The sequence below is a fragment of the Ruditapes philippinarum genome, unplaced genomic scaffold, assembly GCF_026571515.1.
Source record: "Ruditapes philippinarum isolate M1 unplaced genomic scaffold, ASM2657151v2 ctg298_1_1_1_1, whole genome shotgun sequence".
Taxonomy (NCBI): domain Eukaryota; kingdom Metazoa; phylum Mollusca; class Bivalvia; order Venerida; family Veneridae; genus Ruditapes; species Ruditapes philippinarum.
Window position 1 is genome coordinate 222,444 of NW_026853973.1, and position 20,931 is coordinate 243,374.

General features: G+C 32.2%; 2 protein-coding genes across 2 annotated transcripts in view; one reads left to right on the top strand and one right to left on the bottom strand.

Annotated features, from left to right (window-relative positions):
- Nucleotides 1-9,090: 9,090 nt before the first annotated feature.
- Nucleotides 9,091-20,931, bottom strand: part of LOC132738572 (octopressin receptor-like) — a 122,513-nt gene continuing 110,672 nt past the window's right edge. Inside the window, exon 3 of the transcript XR_009626890.1 lies at nucleotides 9,091-11,047. The gene's annotated coding sequence lies outside the window, so the exon portion shown is untranslated. The remainder of the gene's footprint in view (nucleotides 11,048-20,931) is intronic.
- Nucleotides 18,294-20,931, top strand: part of LOC132738561 (leucine-rich PPR motif-containing protein, mitochondrial-like) — an 87,653-nt gene continuing 85,015 nt past the window's right edge. Inside the window, exon 1 of the mRNA XM_060726070.1 lies at nucleotides 18,294-18,470. Coding sequence (XP_060582053.1) covers nucleotides 18,331-18,470 — 140 coding nt within the window. The 5' untranslated portion in view covers nucleotides 18,294-18,330. The remainder of the gene's footprint in view (nucleotides 18,471-20,931) is intronic.

The window sequence follows — 20,931 nt, forward strand, 5'->3', positions numbered from 1 at the left end:
TGTCTTAATAATATATCGTTTGATATGTAAATTGTATTGCAGATGATTTTTTTATTACTTATCATTATTGTGTACAAGGTCATGGAGTAAAAATAGGCGTTTCGTCAAATAAACAAGTTTCAAGTTTCGAGTTTTAAAAGATCATATTAGCGTGCGAACATCAATACTTTTACAAATGTATTCTATTGGGAATAAAGAATTGCATTTGCTAAAAGAAATGGTAAATAATATACTTATGTAATGAATTAAATTAAACAGATAAGGTTATTGCATTGAATGCATAATTGATATGTCCCTGTATCGATATTGATAATATGGACAATTACATACAAATATCCTGATAATTGGCCTTTTTCAACAATAAAAACTCTGTTTGACAAGGCTCACTCTTATATATCTGACTTTCTGAAGTTTTTCATTTGTTGCAAATATTTTCCAACTTGATTAAGAAGTTTGTTGGTAATTATGCTATAACATTTATATTATAAAAAAACATTGCTTAGATTTGTTTGAATGTTTATATGAGAAAAAAAAATACTCTAATTTGTGCATGGAAATTTAGATACTGGATAAGTGACATTTTATTAATTGTAGAAATAATCTGATTATTGGAACAGATGACAGATCTGACGCCGAAAGAAACAACATGACAAATACTAATGAAGAATTACTGGATGCTCTCATTTAACTTGTAACAAAAAACATGTACTATTCCGTTAAATCATGCTTATTTTAAGATTTTAAAATATCAAAAAATTATTAAAGCAAGTTAGTGTTTGTAAAGTCAGTAAATATATCACAGCTTGAAAAGGTGGAAACTAATATGGGAGACATATTCGATGGTTCTGATGTTTTTGATATTGTAACATATATATTACAAAATACATTGCTCAAATTAATTGAATGGAAATGTGATACAAAATGTACTCCCATTTATGCATGGAAATTTAGATACTGGATGAGTATCATTTTATCAGTTATGGAAATAACTTTGATTGTTGAAACAGATGACGGACCTGACGCCGAATAAAACAATATGACAATTACTAATGAGATACTATGGGATGCCTGTGTTAGCACATTTCTTATTGGAACTATTGTTGGAATATCTTTTTGCTGCTGTTTCAATTGTGGGTGTTGTAATGTTTATTTAAGACTTGGAATGTTTCACATAATGGAACTTATTATAATGGCACTTGAAATAACCGTGTTCACATTCTCGATATCATATGGAAAGGAACAAGGATAACATCTTAAATGCTTCTTCCATTTGGAATTTTGTACGGAGCTGTATCGTATTCATAAGCGGCATCATGATGATATATGATATAGGATTGTTTGTGTACAACATAGCACGTCCAAAAAATTTAAGAAAAGCCTTGGATAACTCCGAATGCTGCTGCAGTAATCGGATATATTCTGAATAGCTGCATGTGCTTTATGAAGTCAAAATAATATGAATACGTAAAAACTTAAGAATCTAAATGATGCATGAATTAATATGCAGGAAAAAATAATGATATGTACACTCTTATGTGTTGAAGTTAACAATTACATTACAAGTGTTTTGATTATTATGACATTTATCTTTTTATTCCTAACTCATGTCTGTTAAGTGAAGAACAACAAAACAATTTCAACTTTTTTTTTTCCGGTAGATATGAAAACTGTAACAATGTTGCTGTTGTTTTAAAATCTATATAACTATAATGAAATTAATGGCATACCTAATAAAATTCATGAACGATCTCCACAAGATGTAAAAAAAGATGAAATAACTATAACGAGTATTATAAAAGTGAAATACAAAAACTCATTCAGTTGACCGTAAACCTCTGCGTGGGTAAGACTGCGCTTGAGGTGAGAGACGAATTTGTTGTAGCTTTCGGCATTTCGATCTTCTTCAGCGGCGTTTATTATACATACTAATACAGAGTATATCAGAGAAAAAAAAACAAGGAAATCTGACTAAAGTTCACATCTACATTTTTATGCAGATCTGATGACGACCGAAAATATTTCGCCTTCTTTATAATTCGGATTTCCCGAGAAAGATATTTTTAGCCATGCAATCATTTTTACATTAGAAGAGGTATCAAAATACCGTAACCGTTGAAGTTAAACACATTGTTGAGTCTTGTTAGAAAAAAAAATGTTAACAAATTTTACTCGAAATAATAGAGGCAAGATTGTTTTGCCAGTTTACCTGTCGTCCATATGGACAACGCTTTGTTTGTTCTCGAAATCGTGAAAATTATGTACACACACTCAGCATTGGTTTACCCAGGATTAGAATTAGAAACCAAATCGTTTTCAAAATTATGAAATCTTGCAGATGGTTGGCGGTGTGAAAGCTAAACAGAAATGATTTCGTATTTGGTGACGTTGCGTTATTTAGAGCTGATTTTAATCAGATTGGAAAGTGAAGTAACATCATTGAGCGACGACCGCCGTCTCCTTTTTTAAATTTTGTTTCAATTGAAAGATTTACACAGACTGGCTTGTAATTTGTAAACTCTGAAACGAGTACATAATTGATCTGAACGATTGATTAGCAATACATGTATGATCTGCGTCGTATCCGCAAAACAAAACTTCAAACATTAAATGGCTCGCTTCCAGTTAAAAATTCGCTATAACTTTTGTTTTACAAAATAGTTGTGCTTGCAACATATACCAAATGAAGCGGAAAATTGTGGAGCGTGTAAATACATATATCTGGTGGGGCAGTCATTTCCGACAAAAAGAGTTACCTTTTGAATACAAAGATGGTGGTGATTGTTTACAAATTGTAGGATACGAAGCAGTTTTATTTATATTTAACTATGCAATAATGAACGATACTCCACCTGACACACGGATGGGCTGTCTTTTTATATTTATGATGGTTTTAATATTTTATTCTTAACATTTTTCATTATCAGTTTTTTTGGCCAATCACCATTGTAATAGTCGATCTTTTGAAAAATAAATGTTACTAATATTTAATTTACCTTCAAAACGAAAAAACGAGCATTTTATAAGAAATATAAAATAACAAATAGTTTGATTTTTTACTTTTATTTTCCTTTAAAGCTGCATACCTCCAGATGAGCCAAAATATTTCAAGAAAATCTATTTTCAGGAGATATAAAAAATTCAATATTCAAGTTGTATGCGATTAGTGACTGATTTTACGCTATTTACAAATGTATCACCATATTTCTACGTGGATTGTATGTGCCGTTTGCAATGCGTAAATTACGTACTTTCTTTGTTAACTGCACAATATCTTACAATATTTTACTTAAATACATGTACATTTTCATAATTTTCATGAAAATGAGCATGACTCTGGAGCCATATTGCTTTAAAAGTAATAATTAAAGATGTTAAATCTGAAATTTGTCATTTTCAAGTATATGAACTGTCACTATAGGCAATTTTTGGACTATATCAATATGAAATGTTCGTTATATACATTATAATCAAGCCCTATCCAAGCCCAATCTTTTGAGTGTTGCGGGAGATATCGCTTTTGTCCCTTCGCCGGTTGAATTTTGGTTCTGTTTAGAAAAGGAATTAATTTTTGTTATATATTTTCGATATGAATTTTTGGCAAAATTTTTACATACTGTATTTTTGCTAGAACTTTTTTTTTATGGATTATGTGATTTAAATGTCGTTATAAGTATGATATGATAACTGTTATAGTTTTATACAAGTACCCTTTTGTCAAATGTAAACTTACGCCGGAAGAACCGCTTTGATTACTGCTTTGAAAAAATGACGCGATTAAATAAATCTAAAATGTGTCTTTATTTTGATAGATTGTCCATTATCTTTACATAGGGACGTTGGCCGGAATAATTGTTAAAGGAACTTTGTTTCTCAGAAACGAATGACTTTTCCCTTATTAAGAAAGGGTAAACATTTAATTTATAACCTCTAAATAATTGTTTCAGTGCATGTTACATGCTTAAAACATGAAGAAAGTATCGCTGAACGCGATATTATATGTTATGAAAAAATCACTTTTTCCGGCGTAACACACAATGTTACCTCATAAAAGCGGCTTGGATCACTTTTGATCAGCTTATTTTCAATTTCCTATGTCACCAGAAGTTTAGTAAATGTCATTTGCCAACAAAATCGAAATTATACGGTATTATATGCATTGTTGTACTTTTAAGAGTCGACAAATAGCCAAAATTGCACTCAAAACGGTGGCGAAGCCATCATTGTAAACACGAATGATCTCGAAAATTACAGTGGAAATAATCTTGATGAGGGTTAAAGAATAACGTCTTCGAAGCCGTATGCGAGTATTCTCTTTTTTTTCAGTTTGGTTGGCCATTTTACTTGCCGCGTTGGAAATCTCGCAGGTATCTTTTATTTAATGCACAAATATGTGTTACTTTTTGCATGAATCGTGCGTTTTTCACATTCCAGCCTTTTGGGTCTACTAGTATCTCACAATACCAGGCCTAGGTTCGTGCAAACGAAAGACCTCATAGAGGGGTTTCTATTGTTTAAACAGGTCTATCCGAAAAATATAGACCTCTCATAAACAATAGAAGAGGCGCGTAATGATAGATTCCTACTTTGATCTTTTATTTGCTCTTTTATAAACAAATGTTTTATGCTGAAATTATTGGCGACGCCGGTGAGCGGCGTCGTCTCTTATTATGGAATGCTTTTTATTTTGGCCTATTGAAGGAGCTGTTATTATTAGCAGTTAATGTCATGTTGTGCTTATTAGTTTTATTTTGATTCGTAAAAATCAAGTATGTTGTTATATTTGTATTGAATAACTTTATGTAAAAAGCATGTGCATTGTGATTGCAGATTGGCAATTTTTTACTGATATGTAGATTTGTAACATTGATGAAACAATAGATTAATAAGCTATATATATATATATATATATATATATATATATATATATATATATATATATATATATATATATATATATATATATATATATATATATATATATATATTATTATTATTATTTTTATTATTTTATATAATTGTGTATAAAAACACCACTGAAAAGATATTCTTAAACCAGGTGTTCTTAGTAAAACGATTTCAAAGTAATTCTTGAAAGTAAAACGAAAAAAATCATAACGTGGTGTTCATTAAGAATCGAGCCAGAGACCTTCAGATCGGTAGTTTGACATCTATACCAATACACACAGTCAAATGCCTGAGATGTGATTATGAGCATAGACGGGACTGACGAGTGAATTAGCAAATCTACCGATATATTCGATAGATACTGGTCAGTGTTTATTCAAATGACCTTTACGAAAGTTCATGAAGTGCCAGGTCAATATTGTTGGACAATACATGTAAGTTATATTTTGCTTTTTTTTTCATTTCAATTGTAGTACACAAGTTTGCATAAATTATATATACATGTTTGATCAATATATACGAGAAAAATAGTGTTGTTGTGGAATTCTGTTGTTATTTTAAATACTTTAATGCAGCTGGAGTGTAGAAATAACAAAAAAATATTTTGAAAATTATCATTCGGAAAAAAACTTTATATTTGAATGAGCAGTTATTTTAATCTGCAAAAATTTAACAACTTAATTACAATATATATGTATTTATGAACGACAATCATATATGAATTTTGATAAGGAGAAAAAAGAATAATAGGCAGAACCACATTCGGTCATGCTTTGTTGTCAATGGATGCACAATAAGAATTAGATAAGAATTACGTTACCTGTTCATAAAGGTGAGACAGATATTTGTGAACAGGTGCATCAAGTTTTAGATAGAACCTATGCTGGCACAGTCATGGTCGACCCCATGTAACAACATCAACACAATGTAATTATCTGGAAAAAAAACCGATTCCTCGGAAGCAATGAAAACAACAAACTTACATGAAAGTTGCAGAATTGATTTAATAAAGTCTGTTCATGAGGGAAAATGGATAAGTGCGGCATCATTCACGCTCCCTAGCACCGACTTATGCGATACTCAGTCTTCAACACTAACATACTGGAATAAACGAGGAGGCCGTTTTATCAACGCTCTACGACAAGTCGCGGGTTAGATTTAAACGCAGACTTTTATCAACGTTAGCAACGTCGCAGCTCTGTGACAGGGTTAGGGCTGTCGTTCGGCGTTTCTGTGACGTCAAAACGTTTCTGTGACGTCAAGACTGCCGATGGCTGTTTACATGTATACATGCTCAGCACATAATTTTTATGAAATATTTTTTTTTCAGAATAAAACATATATTTCTGTTGTTTTTATTTGTTTTCTTTTAATGTCAAACGCTATTTAGTGACTCTCGCCATTCTTGAAAGTAAGAAAGAAAGGGAATCTGCAAATTTTATACCCTATAAAAATATATAAAATACCGTATATTTGGAGCAAATATGCCGTTATGGTCATTCTCTAATTATGTTAAATGAGTGCCTACATAAACCATTATGAAATGTAGTACATTCATTCTTTGCACACCACTGAGAATATATAATGTTGGTTTTGAGTGTATTTTAGCTCTTATAATGCGCTTTGAAATCAATTCTCAAGCATTGTGTCTTCATATATACATTATAAAGGTCTTTTTGTTACAATGCTGCGATGATTTGGAATAGAATACCATCTAATATACGTTCTTCTAATTCTCATTTTGTATGTATATGTAGCTTTTATTCAGAATTAAGAAAAAACGTACATAGGATATTTACATCAAAAGACCATCTGCTTATAAATAATTAAATATATCAAACTTTTGAATTCTTATGATGAAATTGAGCTGATATAATTATCACTGTTCATTAAAAACGCTCTTGCCTTAAGAAATTCATTATCAACTGTAGAAAGATAACAACGAAACCTGTTCCATCTCTTTATGCATGATAAATTAACTTAACTTTTATGCATCAAATGTCTAACATTACTGTAAAACATTAGTATTACCTTAATCATATCCTTTCATATTGTATCTGACGCTGACAAATATATTTATTTATACATATATATAAGATCATGTACATGTGCAAATCTGAATAAATTAGCTATCCTGTTCTGTTAATTTCCTCTTTGAAGCTACCCTATTCCGAAGACCTCATTTTCATAAGGTCTGTCTGATAAATTGACATTTGTCACCTTTATTCAACAATATACTGTTTTGAAGACCTGTGACTGAACAGCAGTGCAATTGTATACACATATAAACTTAAATAGACAAGAGTCTATGTTTAATTAGAACGTCATATATAAACCCACTGTTAACAAGAAACATCTACAATTGTTTATTATGTTATTTGTTTCATTTTATACTTGTTTGACATACATTCAATGCCGGATTTTAATTCTTTCAAAAAAAAACACAAGATGCTGTTTATATGCCCCTTTTTACATGTTTAAAATGATTTTTGTTCTATTTATTTCAATGAAAAAAAATATGTGTAGGTTGTGAAAATTTGCCATTTTAAATTAATTAAAAGGAATGAATTATTTTAATAAACATGTATGCATTTAATGCTGTTCTTAAAGTCAATTTGAAAGTCTTTAAAGACAGGTAAATTAAATTACCTTTATGTTCCGACAGGGGATGTCTTTGATTTCACATGATGAAATATTAACTTTGCAACTGAAAAATAACTACATATTTTTACTTAAAGAATAAAAGACTAAGTGCTATGCAATACGTAAAAAAAAAAAAAAAAAAAAAAAAAAGGTGAAAGATAACAACGAAACCTGTTCCTGTAATGTAATTTACCTCATTACATGTAAAGGCTGTAAAAAGCAATACGTAGGTCAGACTAATCAAAATGTATCATGCAGAATGAATAAACATAGATTTGATATAAGAAATTGTGACGTTAATCCAGTTTCACATGTTGCTATACATTTCGGATCACCCGAAAATAAGTGTTCTTTGTCAGATTTTTCATTTTTGCCAATAGAAATTATAGATAACAGCATGGACCGGTTATGTATAAAGATTCTTTTTGGATCCATAAATTAAATACTATGATTCCAAATGGATTAAATAATTTGTATTGTTTGATTTATCATATGTTACATGAATATTAATATGTTTGTCTATTATCTTATTTTTATTAACACTGTCTAATAGACATCTGTATCACTGTTGATCCATTTTAATTCATGTACCAGCTTTATTTATAGCATAAATATTTGTTTCTACATGTTATCATAGTTTTGCCGCTAAACGCCATAACGTTTTTCGCGCGTTTAACGCGTGTTCCGTTATGACGTCGCTTCCGGTAATTTTATTATGTTTTGCACTGATGAAGGCATATAGCCGAAACGTTTGCAATTAAATTAAATTACTAAATGTTCGTGTTTGTGTGGCTTGTCTGATTATGTAATACGTAGGCATTTTACACAAATACAGCTTTGTTGTTTTCTTCTTACAGTTATAACAAGTGCAATTTGTTTTTCATTCTTTGGAAACATTAAGTTTTCTTCAGTTATAATATTTTTGGGAAATTTTAAATCATTATAAGAAAACAACAACAACAACAACAACAACAACAACAACAAATAGATAGCTTGACAACTTGAATAAAGATTTTGTTTTGTGAAAAAGGTTCCTTGACATCTTTCACTTGTAAGCAAAGGGATAATTAAGATAAGTCATGTTTCTGGCTGTATTAACTGTAATAATCATTAAGTACTGTCCATGTTGTTTACATTAATCAAATCTAAGGGGGAAATAAACGATGAATAGGTTGAACTTTATTTTCAATTACACAAACAAATTTGCATTCGGGCGTTTATGGTCATTCATTTGCTGCTCTTTTTATTTTCCATGTTAAATTTGGCAGAACGAAACAAAAACAAAACAAAAAGTAACTTGATGCGTAAAAAATTATGTCTTTGAGTGTTTTAAATTACAATTACCTTAAAGTTTAAAGTCCTTAAAATCACATGACATGACGTTTAATTTATTGTTCTTTAAAAGTTTGGATCATGCATTTATTATTTAACTTGTAACGAAATAATATTCCTTTAAATCATGCTTGAGTAAAGATTCTAAAATATAATTCAATCACTAAGCAAGTTAGTGTTTGTAAAGTCAGCAAATATATCACAGCTTGAAAAGGTGAAAACTAATATGGCAGACACACTCGATTCTTCTGATGTTTTTGATATTGTAACATTAGTATTACAAAAGACATTGCTCAAATTCATTGAATGGAAATGTGATGTAAAACTTACTCCCATTTATGCATGGAAATTTAGATACTGGATGTCTATCATTTTATCAATTGTAGAAATAAGCGTGATAGTTGGAACAGATGACGGACCTGACGCCGAAGTAAACAATATGACAAATACTAATGAGAAACTAATGGAAGCTTGTGTTTTTACATATGGCTTTGGAATTATTGTGGGGGTATTTTGTTGCTGCTGGTTTAACTATGGGTGTTGTCATGTATGGATCAGACTAGGTATGTTTCACGTAATGGAACTTTTTATTATGGCAGTTGAAATAATAGTGTTCATATTCTCCATATCATATGGCAAGGAACAAGGAGATGACATCTTGAATGCTTCATCCTTTTGGAATTTTGTACGGAGCTGTATTGTATTTATAAGCGGATTCATGATAGTATATGACATAGGAGTGTTTGTGTACAATATAACATGTCCAAATAATTTAAAGAAAGCCATGGATAAGTCCGAATGCTGTTGCAAAAATCGGATATATTCTGAATAGCTGCATGTGCTTTATGAAGTCAAAACAATAGGAATACGTATGAACTTAAGAATATAAATGATGCATGAAATAATATGCAAGAAAAAATGTTGATATGTACACTCTTATGTATTGAAGTTAACAATTACATCACATGTGTTTTGATTATTATTACATTTATCTTTTTATTCATAGCTCATGTCTGTTTAGTGAAGAACAACAAAACAATTTCAACCTTTTTTTTCCCGGTAGATATGAAAACTGTACAGGCCTCGACATTAGCGGTGGTCCATTGGTCCGAGACCACCTGATTTTGGCAAGGACCACCTAATTTTACTGGCAACTGGTCCGTTAGACCACTTGAATTTTCCAAATGGTGCAGGGCTCATCCAAGAGAATGGTTATTTGGTAGAAAAACGTGTTCTATAATTGTTGATTAAAACCATTTCTCCGATGTACAGGTATATGTTCATTCATCTCATTAGTTCAAAAAGATAACCTTTTATTAACTCGCTAACAGTGAAGTTAAAAAAGGAGAAAATCATTTTAATTATTAAAGTATAAAATTCATGCAAATGTCTCTAGTACTGCATTGAATTTATAACATTGTATCACTAGTATGTGATATCGGATAAACACATGAATAATGGTGGAAACAAAGGCAAAGGAAAAATTAATATCTAGTTATCTTTGGCTCCTTTTTTTTAACGATCAGAGATCCATATTTTTCTTATTTTAAGTACTTTAAAAGGTTATAAATACTTTGTCAAAAATAAATTCATTTCAACAAACAAGGATGTATGATAAATCTGTGAGGAAGATAAGCTCAATTATAATGTAGGAATTTTTCTGTTTATCATTAATATTTTATTTTTTTCAAAGGCAAGAATATAATAACTTAATAGTTTAATTAAAAATGTTAATCTATAAAAAGCAATTATTATTCTTATAAGATGTACCAGGAAACAGCAATGAGTGTTTATATAACAGTAAGGAAATAAGTCATTCACAAATTGTTTCACTATTCCCTAACTTGAGTTGCGGAAGAAGTCACTTAACCGAAGTATGAGTTATGTCATGTATTTTTCAATGAGATAATAAATACTAAATAGGATTACAATGACTTACTATCTGATTAGATTGAAATAGGAAAAATACATGTTTTCTTCAGTTGTTATAAATCAAATAATAAATATGTCTCTGTCACCAATTTTAAGTGTAGTTCTTCTAAATCTGAAGTTTCCTTAAAAACAAATGAATAAAAAAAAGATGGACCACCTGTGTTCAGAAAGGACCACCTGAATTTTGGATCCAGTGGTCCGGCATACCACCTGCTGAAAAAGTTAGTGTCGAGACCTGCTGTAACAATGTTGTTTTTTAAAATCTATATAACTATTATGAAATTACTGGTATACCTAATAAAATTCAAGATGTGAAAGAAAATGAAATCACTATGACGAAGGTCGTCAGAGGTTTATGAAAGTGAAATACAAGCTCATACAATCTATTGTCAATCTTGAGCAGCGTCGGTAAGATTGGCTGGAGGTGAGAGACGAATTTGTTATCGGCCTTTTGATCTTCTTCAGCGGCGTTTATTATACATACTTATACAGAGTATATTCAGAGAAAACAAGGAAAGTGACGCTATTTGACTTATGTTCAGATTCAATATTCAAGTTGTATGCGATAAGTGACTGATTTTACGCTATTTACAAATGTATCACCATATTTTTACTAAATGGTACGTGCCGTTTGCAGTGCGTAAATTACGTATTTTCTTTGTTAACTGCACATTCTAACACTATCGGAAATGTTTCTATATAGAGAATAATAGGTTGGTGCCGTTGATGGAGAAAGTTTATCTGGCGAGGCGGAGGAATTTATTGGGTGAGCCGAAAAGTTTATCTGGCAAGGCGGAGGAATTTATTGGGTGAGCCTTCGCCTTCGGCTCACCCAATAAATTCCTCCGCCTCGCCAGATAAACTTCCACGGCACCAATCTATTATTCATCCCAGGCAAACTACCTTTAATCACACTATCGGGTTTCTATATAAACAAAGAAGGGCCCGAAGCGTTCATTATTCTACAACTTCGCCGTTTCTTATTATCTCCCTGTGTATTTTTCACATTGAGGGCGCCATTTTGTTTAAAAAATCTGATAAATAAAACATAAATTGTTGAATTTTGTTCTGAAAACTATCTAAAATGAAAGAAAATGGTTTTAACTAAGAAAATGAATCCGAACACCAATATCTTTAATTCAGTCGTTAACGCTGTACAGACGTTTAAAGTGTTGTTTACGTGACGTCACAATGTAGCGCCAAACAGCACGTGCAAAACAATCAAATCAAGTACGCTATTTTAATGTCGCAAACGAGTTTAAGTTTTACATTTATTTCACTTTTGATAATTTTGTATTTCGCTTGAAAAATAATAGAGTGAAATAAAATGAACAAACAAAGTTATATCAACGTTTTCAAAATTCGTTATTCTCAAAATGTTTCTACACACGGTAGATTTAACGACAGATTTTTTCAACCCACTGGAACAGCTTTTAAAGAACGTTTCTATTGGAAACTCTGAGGCAAAAACAAATTTAACCACCAAACATAAAGTCAAATAATAATTATATTTTTTCTTGAAGTGTTAGAATGGAAATAGATATTAATTCTTCGTGCATTATTGTATAATAATGCACGTTTTTCGTTCAAATGCGTTGTAATTAATCACTCAGGCCTATCGGCCTTCGTGATTATATTACTACGCATTTGAACTCAAACCGTGCATTATTCTACAACAATGCACTCAGAATTGATATCTTTTATTTTACTTAAATACATTTTCAAAATTTTCATGAAAATGAGCAGGACTCTGGAGCCATATTGCTTTAAAAGTTATATTAAAGATGTTAAATCTGAAATTTGTCAATATCAATTAAGTATATGAAATGTCACTATAGGCAATTTTTGGACTTTATAAATATGAAATGTACGTAATATACATTATAATCAAGCCCTATCCAAGCCCAATCTTTTGAATCACTTGTGACCCTTCGCTGGTTGAATTTTGGTTCAGTTTAGAAAAGGAATTAAATTTTGTTATATCTTTTCGATATGAATTTTTGGCAAAATTTTAACATACTGTATTTTGCTAGAACTTTTACTTTTTATGGATTATGTGATTTAAATGTCGTTATAAGTATGATATGATATCTGTTATAGTTTTATACAAGTACCCTTTTGTCAAATGTAAACTTACGCCGGAAGAACCGCTTTGATTACTGCTTTGAAAAAATGGCGCGATTAAATAAATCTAAAATGTGTCTTTATTTTGATAGATTGTCCATTATCTTTACATAGGGACGTTGGCGGGAATAATTGTTATTAAAGGAACTTTGTTTCTCAGAAACGAATGACTTTTCCCTTATTAAGAAAGGGCAAACATTAAATTTAAAACCTCTATGCAATTGTTTAAGTGCATGTTACATGCTTAAAGCATGAGAAAAGTAGCGCTGAATGAGCTATTATATGTTATGAAAAAATCACTTTTTCCGGCGTAACCGCGAAACACTATGTTACCTCATAAAAGCGGCTTGGATCACTTTTAATCAGCTTATTTTCAATTTCCTATGTCACCAGAAGTTTAGTAAATGTCATTTACCAACAAAATCGAAAGTATAAATTATTATATGCATTGTTGTACTTTAAAGAGTCGACAAATAGCCAAAATTGCACTCAAAACGGTGGCGAAGCCATCGTTTACACGAATGATCTTGAAAATTAAGCAATACAGTGGAATTAATTTTGATGTGGGATAAAGTATAATGTCTTCGCAGCCGTATGCGATTATTCCCTTTTTTCAGTTTGGTTGGCCAGTTAATTGCCGCGTTGGAAATCATGCCAGGTATTTGACATTTAATGCGCAATTTTGCATTACTTTTTTGCATGAATCGTGCGTTTTACACATTCCTGCCTTTTTGGTCTACTAGTATTTGACAATACCAGGCCTAGGTTCGTGCAAAGGGAAGACCCCATAGAGGGTTTTCTATTGTTTAAACAGGTCTATCCGAAAAATATAGACCTCTCATAAACAATAGAAGAGGCGCGTAATGATAGATTCCTACTTTGATCTTTTATTTGCTCTTTTATAAACAAATGTTTTATGCTGAAATTATTGGCGACGCCGGTGAGCGGCGTCGTCTCTTATTATGGAATGCTTTTTATTTTGGCCGATGGGAGGAGCTGTTATTATTAGCAGTTAATGTCATGTTGTGTTAATTAGTTTTATTTTGATTCGTAAAAATCAAGTAAACAAATATGTTGTTATATTTGTATTTAATAACTTATATATATTATTGTGTATAAAAACACCACTTAAAAGATATTCTAAAACCAGGTGTTCTTAGTAAAACGATTTCTAAGTAATTCTTGAAAGTAAAACAACAAAAATCATAACGTGGTGTTCAATAGGAATCGAGCCAGAGACCTTCAGATCGGTAGTTTGACATTTATACCAATACACCACACATCATTGACGAGTGAATTAGCAAATTCTACAGGTATATTCGATAGATACTGGTCAGTGTTTATTCAAATGACCTTTACGAAAGTTAATGAAGTGCCAGGTTAATATTTTTGACAAAACATGTAGGCTATATCTTGCTTTTTCTCCATTTCATATATAATACACAAGTTTGCATAAATGATATATACATGTTTGATCAATATATACGAGAAAAATATTGTTGTAATGGAATTCTGTTGTTATTTTTAATGCTTTAATGCAACTGGTGTGTAGAAATAACAAAAACAAAAATATTTTGAAAATTATTATTCGGAAAAACTTTATGTTTGAATGAACAGTTATTTTAGTTTGCATAAATTTAACAACTTAATTACAATATACATGCATTTATTAACGACAATGATGTATGAATGTTGATAAGGAGAGAAAAAAAAGAATAATAGGCAGAACCAGATTCGGTCATGCATTGTTGTCAATGGCTGCACTTTAAGAATTAAATAAGAATTACGTTACCTGTTCATAAAGGTAACACAGATTTGTGAACAGGTCCATCAAGTTTTAGATAGAACCCCTGCTGGCACAATCATGGTCGAACCCATGTAACACTCAGACCGAAACTGATGGGACTTTGTCTTCAACATCAAACAAATTAATGAAAACAACAAAGGTACATGGACGTTGTTTAATTGATTTAATTATGTCTGTTCATGAGGGATAATGGAAAAGTGCGGCATCACACCCCCTAGCACCGAGTTATGCGATACTCAATCTTTGACACTAACATACTGGAATAAACGCTCTGTAAGGAGGCCGTTTCATCAACGCTCTACGACATGTCGTAGATAAGTTTTTGTCGCAGACCGGCAACGACCGTTTTATCAACGTTTGTCGTAGCCTGTGCCGTCGCAGCTCTGCGACAGGGTTAAGGCTGTCATTCGGCGTTTTTGTGACGTCAAGACTGTCGATGGCTGTTTACATGTATACGTGCTCAGCACATAATTTTTATGAAATATTTTTTTCAGAATAAAACTAATATTTCTGTCGTTTTTATTTGTTTTCTTTTAATGTCAAACGCTATTTAGAAAGAAAGAAAGAAAGATAATCTGCTGATTCGACAATGAAAGATTCGTTATTGTATATTTGAATTGAAAAAGAAAGTGAGTATATGATTAAAATCTTAGCACCAGCAATGTATTTGATCTGGTAAACTGTACTACTTCTTGTTACATGTTTATCTTTTAATTAAGGTGTTAATGTTTCACTTGTTTTAGCCTCTTATGCTGTATTGCTATGTCTTAACTTACTATTATTTTACATTAAAAACTATTCGATGCTTTATTTTACTCCAAATTTAAACCAGTATACTATCAAGTCAAGATGATACTAAATATTATTGTCGGATGTTTATATGTATGTTTTTTGGGTATTAAGTTGACTTCTTTTTTGTTTGCGTTTATGATGTAATAAAGGTTCGTTAGTTTTAAATAGTATTAAATTTTAGCAAGGTGATCATTTTACCTCATAATATAAAGCATATACAGCGCATACAATTGCTAGCTGTGATTCTACGGTTTTTATTTATGACAAGAACTTGTATTAATTACACTGGGTCGTAGCTCTCATAATATTGAGACAAATCGTAGTCACAGTTAATCAGTATATATCTTGATTTGCACTTTTTGCATACGAGTTTTTAAAAAAGTATATAGCCTTTATTAAGCAAGTAATTCATGATATCAATTGTTAAATTAGAAATCTGTGTATCGTGTGATATTTAAAAGTAAATTCCAATAAGATATTATCAATGTTATTATAAGCAGCCTTTTTTAAGCAAAAGGTACGTTGTCACAACATTTCTGGCATTTTAAAAAAGGTAATACGGGTACACTTTTCAAACCGCCGATTAAAAAAAAACCTGCTTATATGATGTTGAAAATAATTCCAGTAGAACTTCACAGATGTATTAGGTTTGTTAAAAGACTAACAGTTTGCGTTTTTTCGAATCTGTTTTTTTTATTAAATTTTGAAAGGGGTGTAGATTTTAACTGAGAATGGCCGGCAAATATTGTTACCCGAGGCGTTCTATGTGGTACGCGCACGTACTTTCATTAACAGTTTGAATGACTCACATTGGCTAATGGAAAGTAACATTATAAAAAAGTGAGGAGAAATAAAATGAAAAAATGCCAAATTGTGGCAGTTACAGTGAAAATAGAAAATGAATGTCAATCATTTTTCAGTTTTTTTTCCAGATCAATGTACTGCTTCTGTAACGTAAATCATTTTTTAATATAATCAAAATCACGTCTTTTATTCGACTAGAAAGACCCAGCTTAAGTCAAATTTAATTGAATGTCAAAATCGATATAAATTTCACTTGCATCACTTCTTCTTCTTCTTCTTCTTCTTCCAATATAGTACAGACACCTTCCGGCGTATACTTGTACTAGCGCAGCGCGGTGTGAGAAGTGTCTATGTATGTACAAGAGTGATTTAAAAAAGTACTATGTATAGTGCTGGTAAAAAGGTAAAAACACCGGACTGTCTATCGGAGAGTGAGTGGTTAGTACTTCCCTAGCTCTTGAAGCTGTCTATGGTTGTACAGCTTTACAACTGTCTGGGGAAGACTGTTCCAGAGGCGGATGGTGTCTGGGAGAAGGATCCCTGGTAGCACTGGGTCCTTGCAAAATGGTACCAGGGTAGTGAAGTCCATGTCCTCGAACAGAGATGACTGGGGTGAGGGTTTGGATGTAGGGACTTCTACTAGGCCCATTTACTATGCGGTACATCAGGTCACGCTTGGCATGGGCTCTGCGTTCTCGGAGGGTAGGCCACTGTAAGTGTTGCAGCATCGATGTCACACTGCTGGTTCTTCTGTAGTCTGAGAAGACCATTCTTGCTGCTCGGCGCTGCACCATCTCCAGTTTCCAGATATTTGCCTCAGTGAAAGGGTCCCAGATGATAGAGGAGTTCTCCACCAGAGGTCTCACGAGGGTCATATAGCAGAGCTCTTTGGTCCTTCTTGGGCATTGACGGATTTTTCTCTGTAGAAAGGATGTGGCATTGTTGGCTTTCTTTGTAGTTAGATCAATGTGGTGGTTCCAGTTTAGTGACTTTTGGAAGTTGAGGCCTAAATATTTTGCTGTATCTACTTCTTCTAAGATGTGTCCATGGATGTTGGTTGTATGATTGGTTTTCTCTTGTTTGTTATATGGAGTATCTGGCATTTTTGAGTGTGGAATTCCATCAACCAATCCCTTTCCCATCTTTGTAGTCCATCTAGGTCTTTCTGTAGGGCTATAGCATCTTGGTCTGAGTGGATAGAGCGGTAAAGGGCACAGTCGTCAGCAAACATTCTAGTGGTGGATTCAGGTGATACATAGTTGGGTAGATCATTAATGAAGATGAGAAATAAGAGAGGTCCTAGAACACTGCCTTGTGGGACACCTGACTGGACAGGTGCTTCACCTGATTTGCTGCCGTCTAGTAACACTCTCTGGCTCCGATCCCCTAGGAAGCTGTTCAGTAGGTTGTTTCGTATACCATAGAATTGAAGTTTTGTAAGTAATCGGTGGTGTGGGACCTTGTCGAAAGCTTTGGAGAAATCTAATAAAATGACATCAGTCTGACCAGCAGAGTCCATATTGCGAGCAAGGTCCTGGACTGGACACTTTCCTCGTCTTGCAGAAAATATAACTCGTACGTTAATTCTACACATATATAGGCCTACATACACATGTATATTAAGCCAACCATGATATGTCATCAGGGAAATTGAATTAATATAAAATGCAGGAAAATTTCAATAGTCACTAAAAAAATCAGAATCCCCAATTTAGCTGGTCAATACTTTCCCAGTATATAACGTTTTGAAGTTATAGTATAATTAAGTCTCAACTTTAATATTTATAATCATTTATATAATATATATTTATTATTATGATGTTACATCATATATTATTAATGACAACTGCAAAAATGAAAGGAATGCTCCTCTCCCTCATTAAAAGATGAAATTAAGAGTGTAGGCAATATAGATCAAGTACACGTTAGTGGTGCATTATAGGAATAGGTGACGATAGCGATGTAACAAATGAGTTAGTCTTTACCTCAAAATGTCGGCTCTCGCACGTTGTGCCCGGTACTCCAAGCATTTTAGCCGTTCATTTCAAAGTTACTGTAGAAACACAGCAACGAGCTACCTTAATCGACAGGAAAATTTGTTTGGCAAGTTGCAAGCTCCATATTCACGAAGGTATATTGTCGACAAATCTAGAAATACTTCTTTCTACCCAAGGTCACTTTGGTGGCATGTATTTTCGCGACCCGTGAAGCAAACTGTCAGCTAAGATTTCGCTAATTATGTCTGATAGTAGACTTCATTTAGAAAACAAAATGAGTGTTTTCTTTATATAATTTCAATTTTTCCCATTCGTGATCACAGATGTAACGCACATTCTAGTTCTGGCTTCTAAAATCTTACATAACAAGTGGCTTGAAAACATTTTTTGTTTTTCATCTAATGCAGCATTAAAGTTTTGGATGTTTAACTTTTTTTTATAAGCAAATACCCATTTCCTAGTTCTGGCTTCCATAACTTTATATGTAGCTTTTATTTTGACGTTGTGCGGGTCAACCCTATTTGCAGAGTCTACCAGAATTTTTTCAGTTTGTGTGCCTATATACAACCCATTAAAATTACCCTTATTAATCAAATTTGGGTCAAATAAAAATGAGCTTTAAATAAACAAATCAATTTTGAATCAATTCATGTTTTGTTTTTAAATGAAACTTATATGACATTGTGTACCCAACTATTTATTAGGGAAATATTTAGAGAATGTTTACCAATATGGAGTCTGCTTTCTAATGAAATCTTGCGGGACTTCAAGTTTTTGGAATTTTAGCATCTATTTTTAGTAACGGACCATACACTATTTTTAGTAAGTGTACGATTTTAAATAAAAACAAACAAATAATTCACGAATCATCACTCTAAACAATATAAATCCAACATGTTAATTTTTATTGTTTTGGTGCAGGGCTTTTTTCCTTCTACAACAGGGGCTGATATAAGGCCACTTCACAATTCAAAATTGCACTTTTTTTTCACAAAGTGGCGGAAAAAAAATCACAATTTCAAAAGAAATTTCACAAAATATTGGGACTTTGTCTTCGAAATACATTGATTACCTTCCAGTAAAACATGATTTATGCCAATCTCAAGAACATGGTTATAGTTTTAATCAAGTTAAATGGTTTTAGCACATGTTAAGCGGGTTAAAGTATCGACTTGAAGCAGATTTTCTGGTTTCACAATGTCACTAAATACCAAATACTATGTAAATTTTTTTTCACAATTTTAACAAATTGCGCTTTTTTTTCACAAAATGAACAGGTCCAGGCCCCTGCACAATTTTGACAAAAAATGCCCTGTGGTGCAATGTCTGTTAATGAATAAATACACTGTTATTCATAATTGCAAAAGCCATGTTTTCAATTAAAAATATCATTTTGGTCACGTGTCACCAAATGTCATGCAAAGATATCCAAATCCTAAATTCTCGCTAGTCACGTGATAATTAGGGCAGCAATGGTAGCCAATTTTATGAAATATGAACCCTCTGATAAACTTTGAGGCATTATTTCATCAATCTAATGTTCTGTGTTCTAAAATATAAACTGAAGTGTCCCAAATATATCTTACTACCTGTGGTAAAATAGCTTTCGTCCAGATCACGCAAATTTATTGAATTACAGCATGATATAAATATGTCATAGTTCTGGTTGACTTTCGATACGGGATTGGCTTCAGCGAAAAGGTCTAGCAGTACTATAAAACCTGTTCGCTGAAGTCTCTTTAGCTACCCATAATCGGTCGGTAGGGAAATATAAAATATGAGAGTGAATTAGACCATTCAAACACTAAAAAATGTCATTATTATATAAACATTGTCAGAAGTGCTTTTGATTCATTTATTAGTTATATGAAAATTATAAATATTTCTGTTGGCTTCAGAGCTTTATTGGCTACAGAGCTTAAAACAGATTAAATCTGCCTTTTGATTTATATATAAAAAATTGGTATCGTGAAAATACAGGGCCTTTTCACTAGTTTTGGGGAAGGCGCCCTAGCCCTTTTTGTGGGGAAAAATGCCCGGTTTTCTTACTTTTGGGAAAAAAAATCATATTTTCCACTGGCAGGTTAACAATTATTTCTATAGATAAAGACTTATTTAAAATCACACATTTGGGGGAAATATCATAATATATTTGCATATTGTCCCCCAAACACACTTATTTTAGGAGCTTTCTGTCAAGGGATTTTTTTACAGATCAATTTATTGCCACTTTATATTTGCCCAAGAATACATTGACTCATATTTCCTAATAATAGAAAATTTACGTAGGACATGTGAGGTTTCTTGATTTGATTCAGAGGGGAACATTATTATCAGTTCCCACTGTATCACTGTTACTGGCACTGTTGTGCTAGACTCGCTATTTCCCACACTTGGGCATGTTGTGCTACTTGGACACACAAACTTGCGAGTTGATACCTGTATTGGATTCTCTTGCACTTACAAATGTCACTCAGTCGTATTTTCTTCTTGTTCTGTGACATTGTTTACATTTGCAACATCGTAAATCGTCGCCGTATTGTCGTAAAAAATCACATGTGCAGTGAAAAATAAGGCAGCAGGGTTTCCCATGTT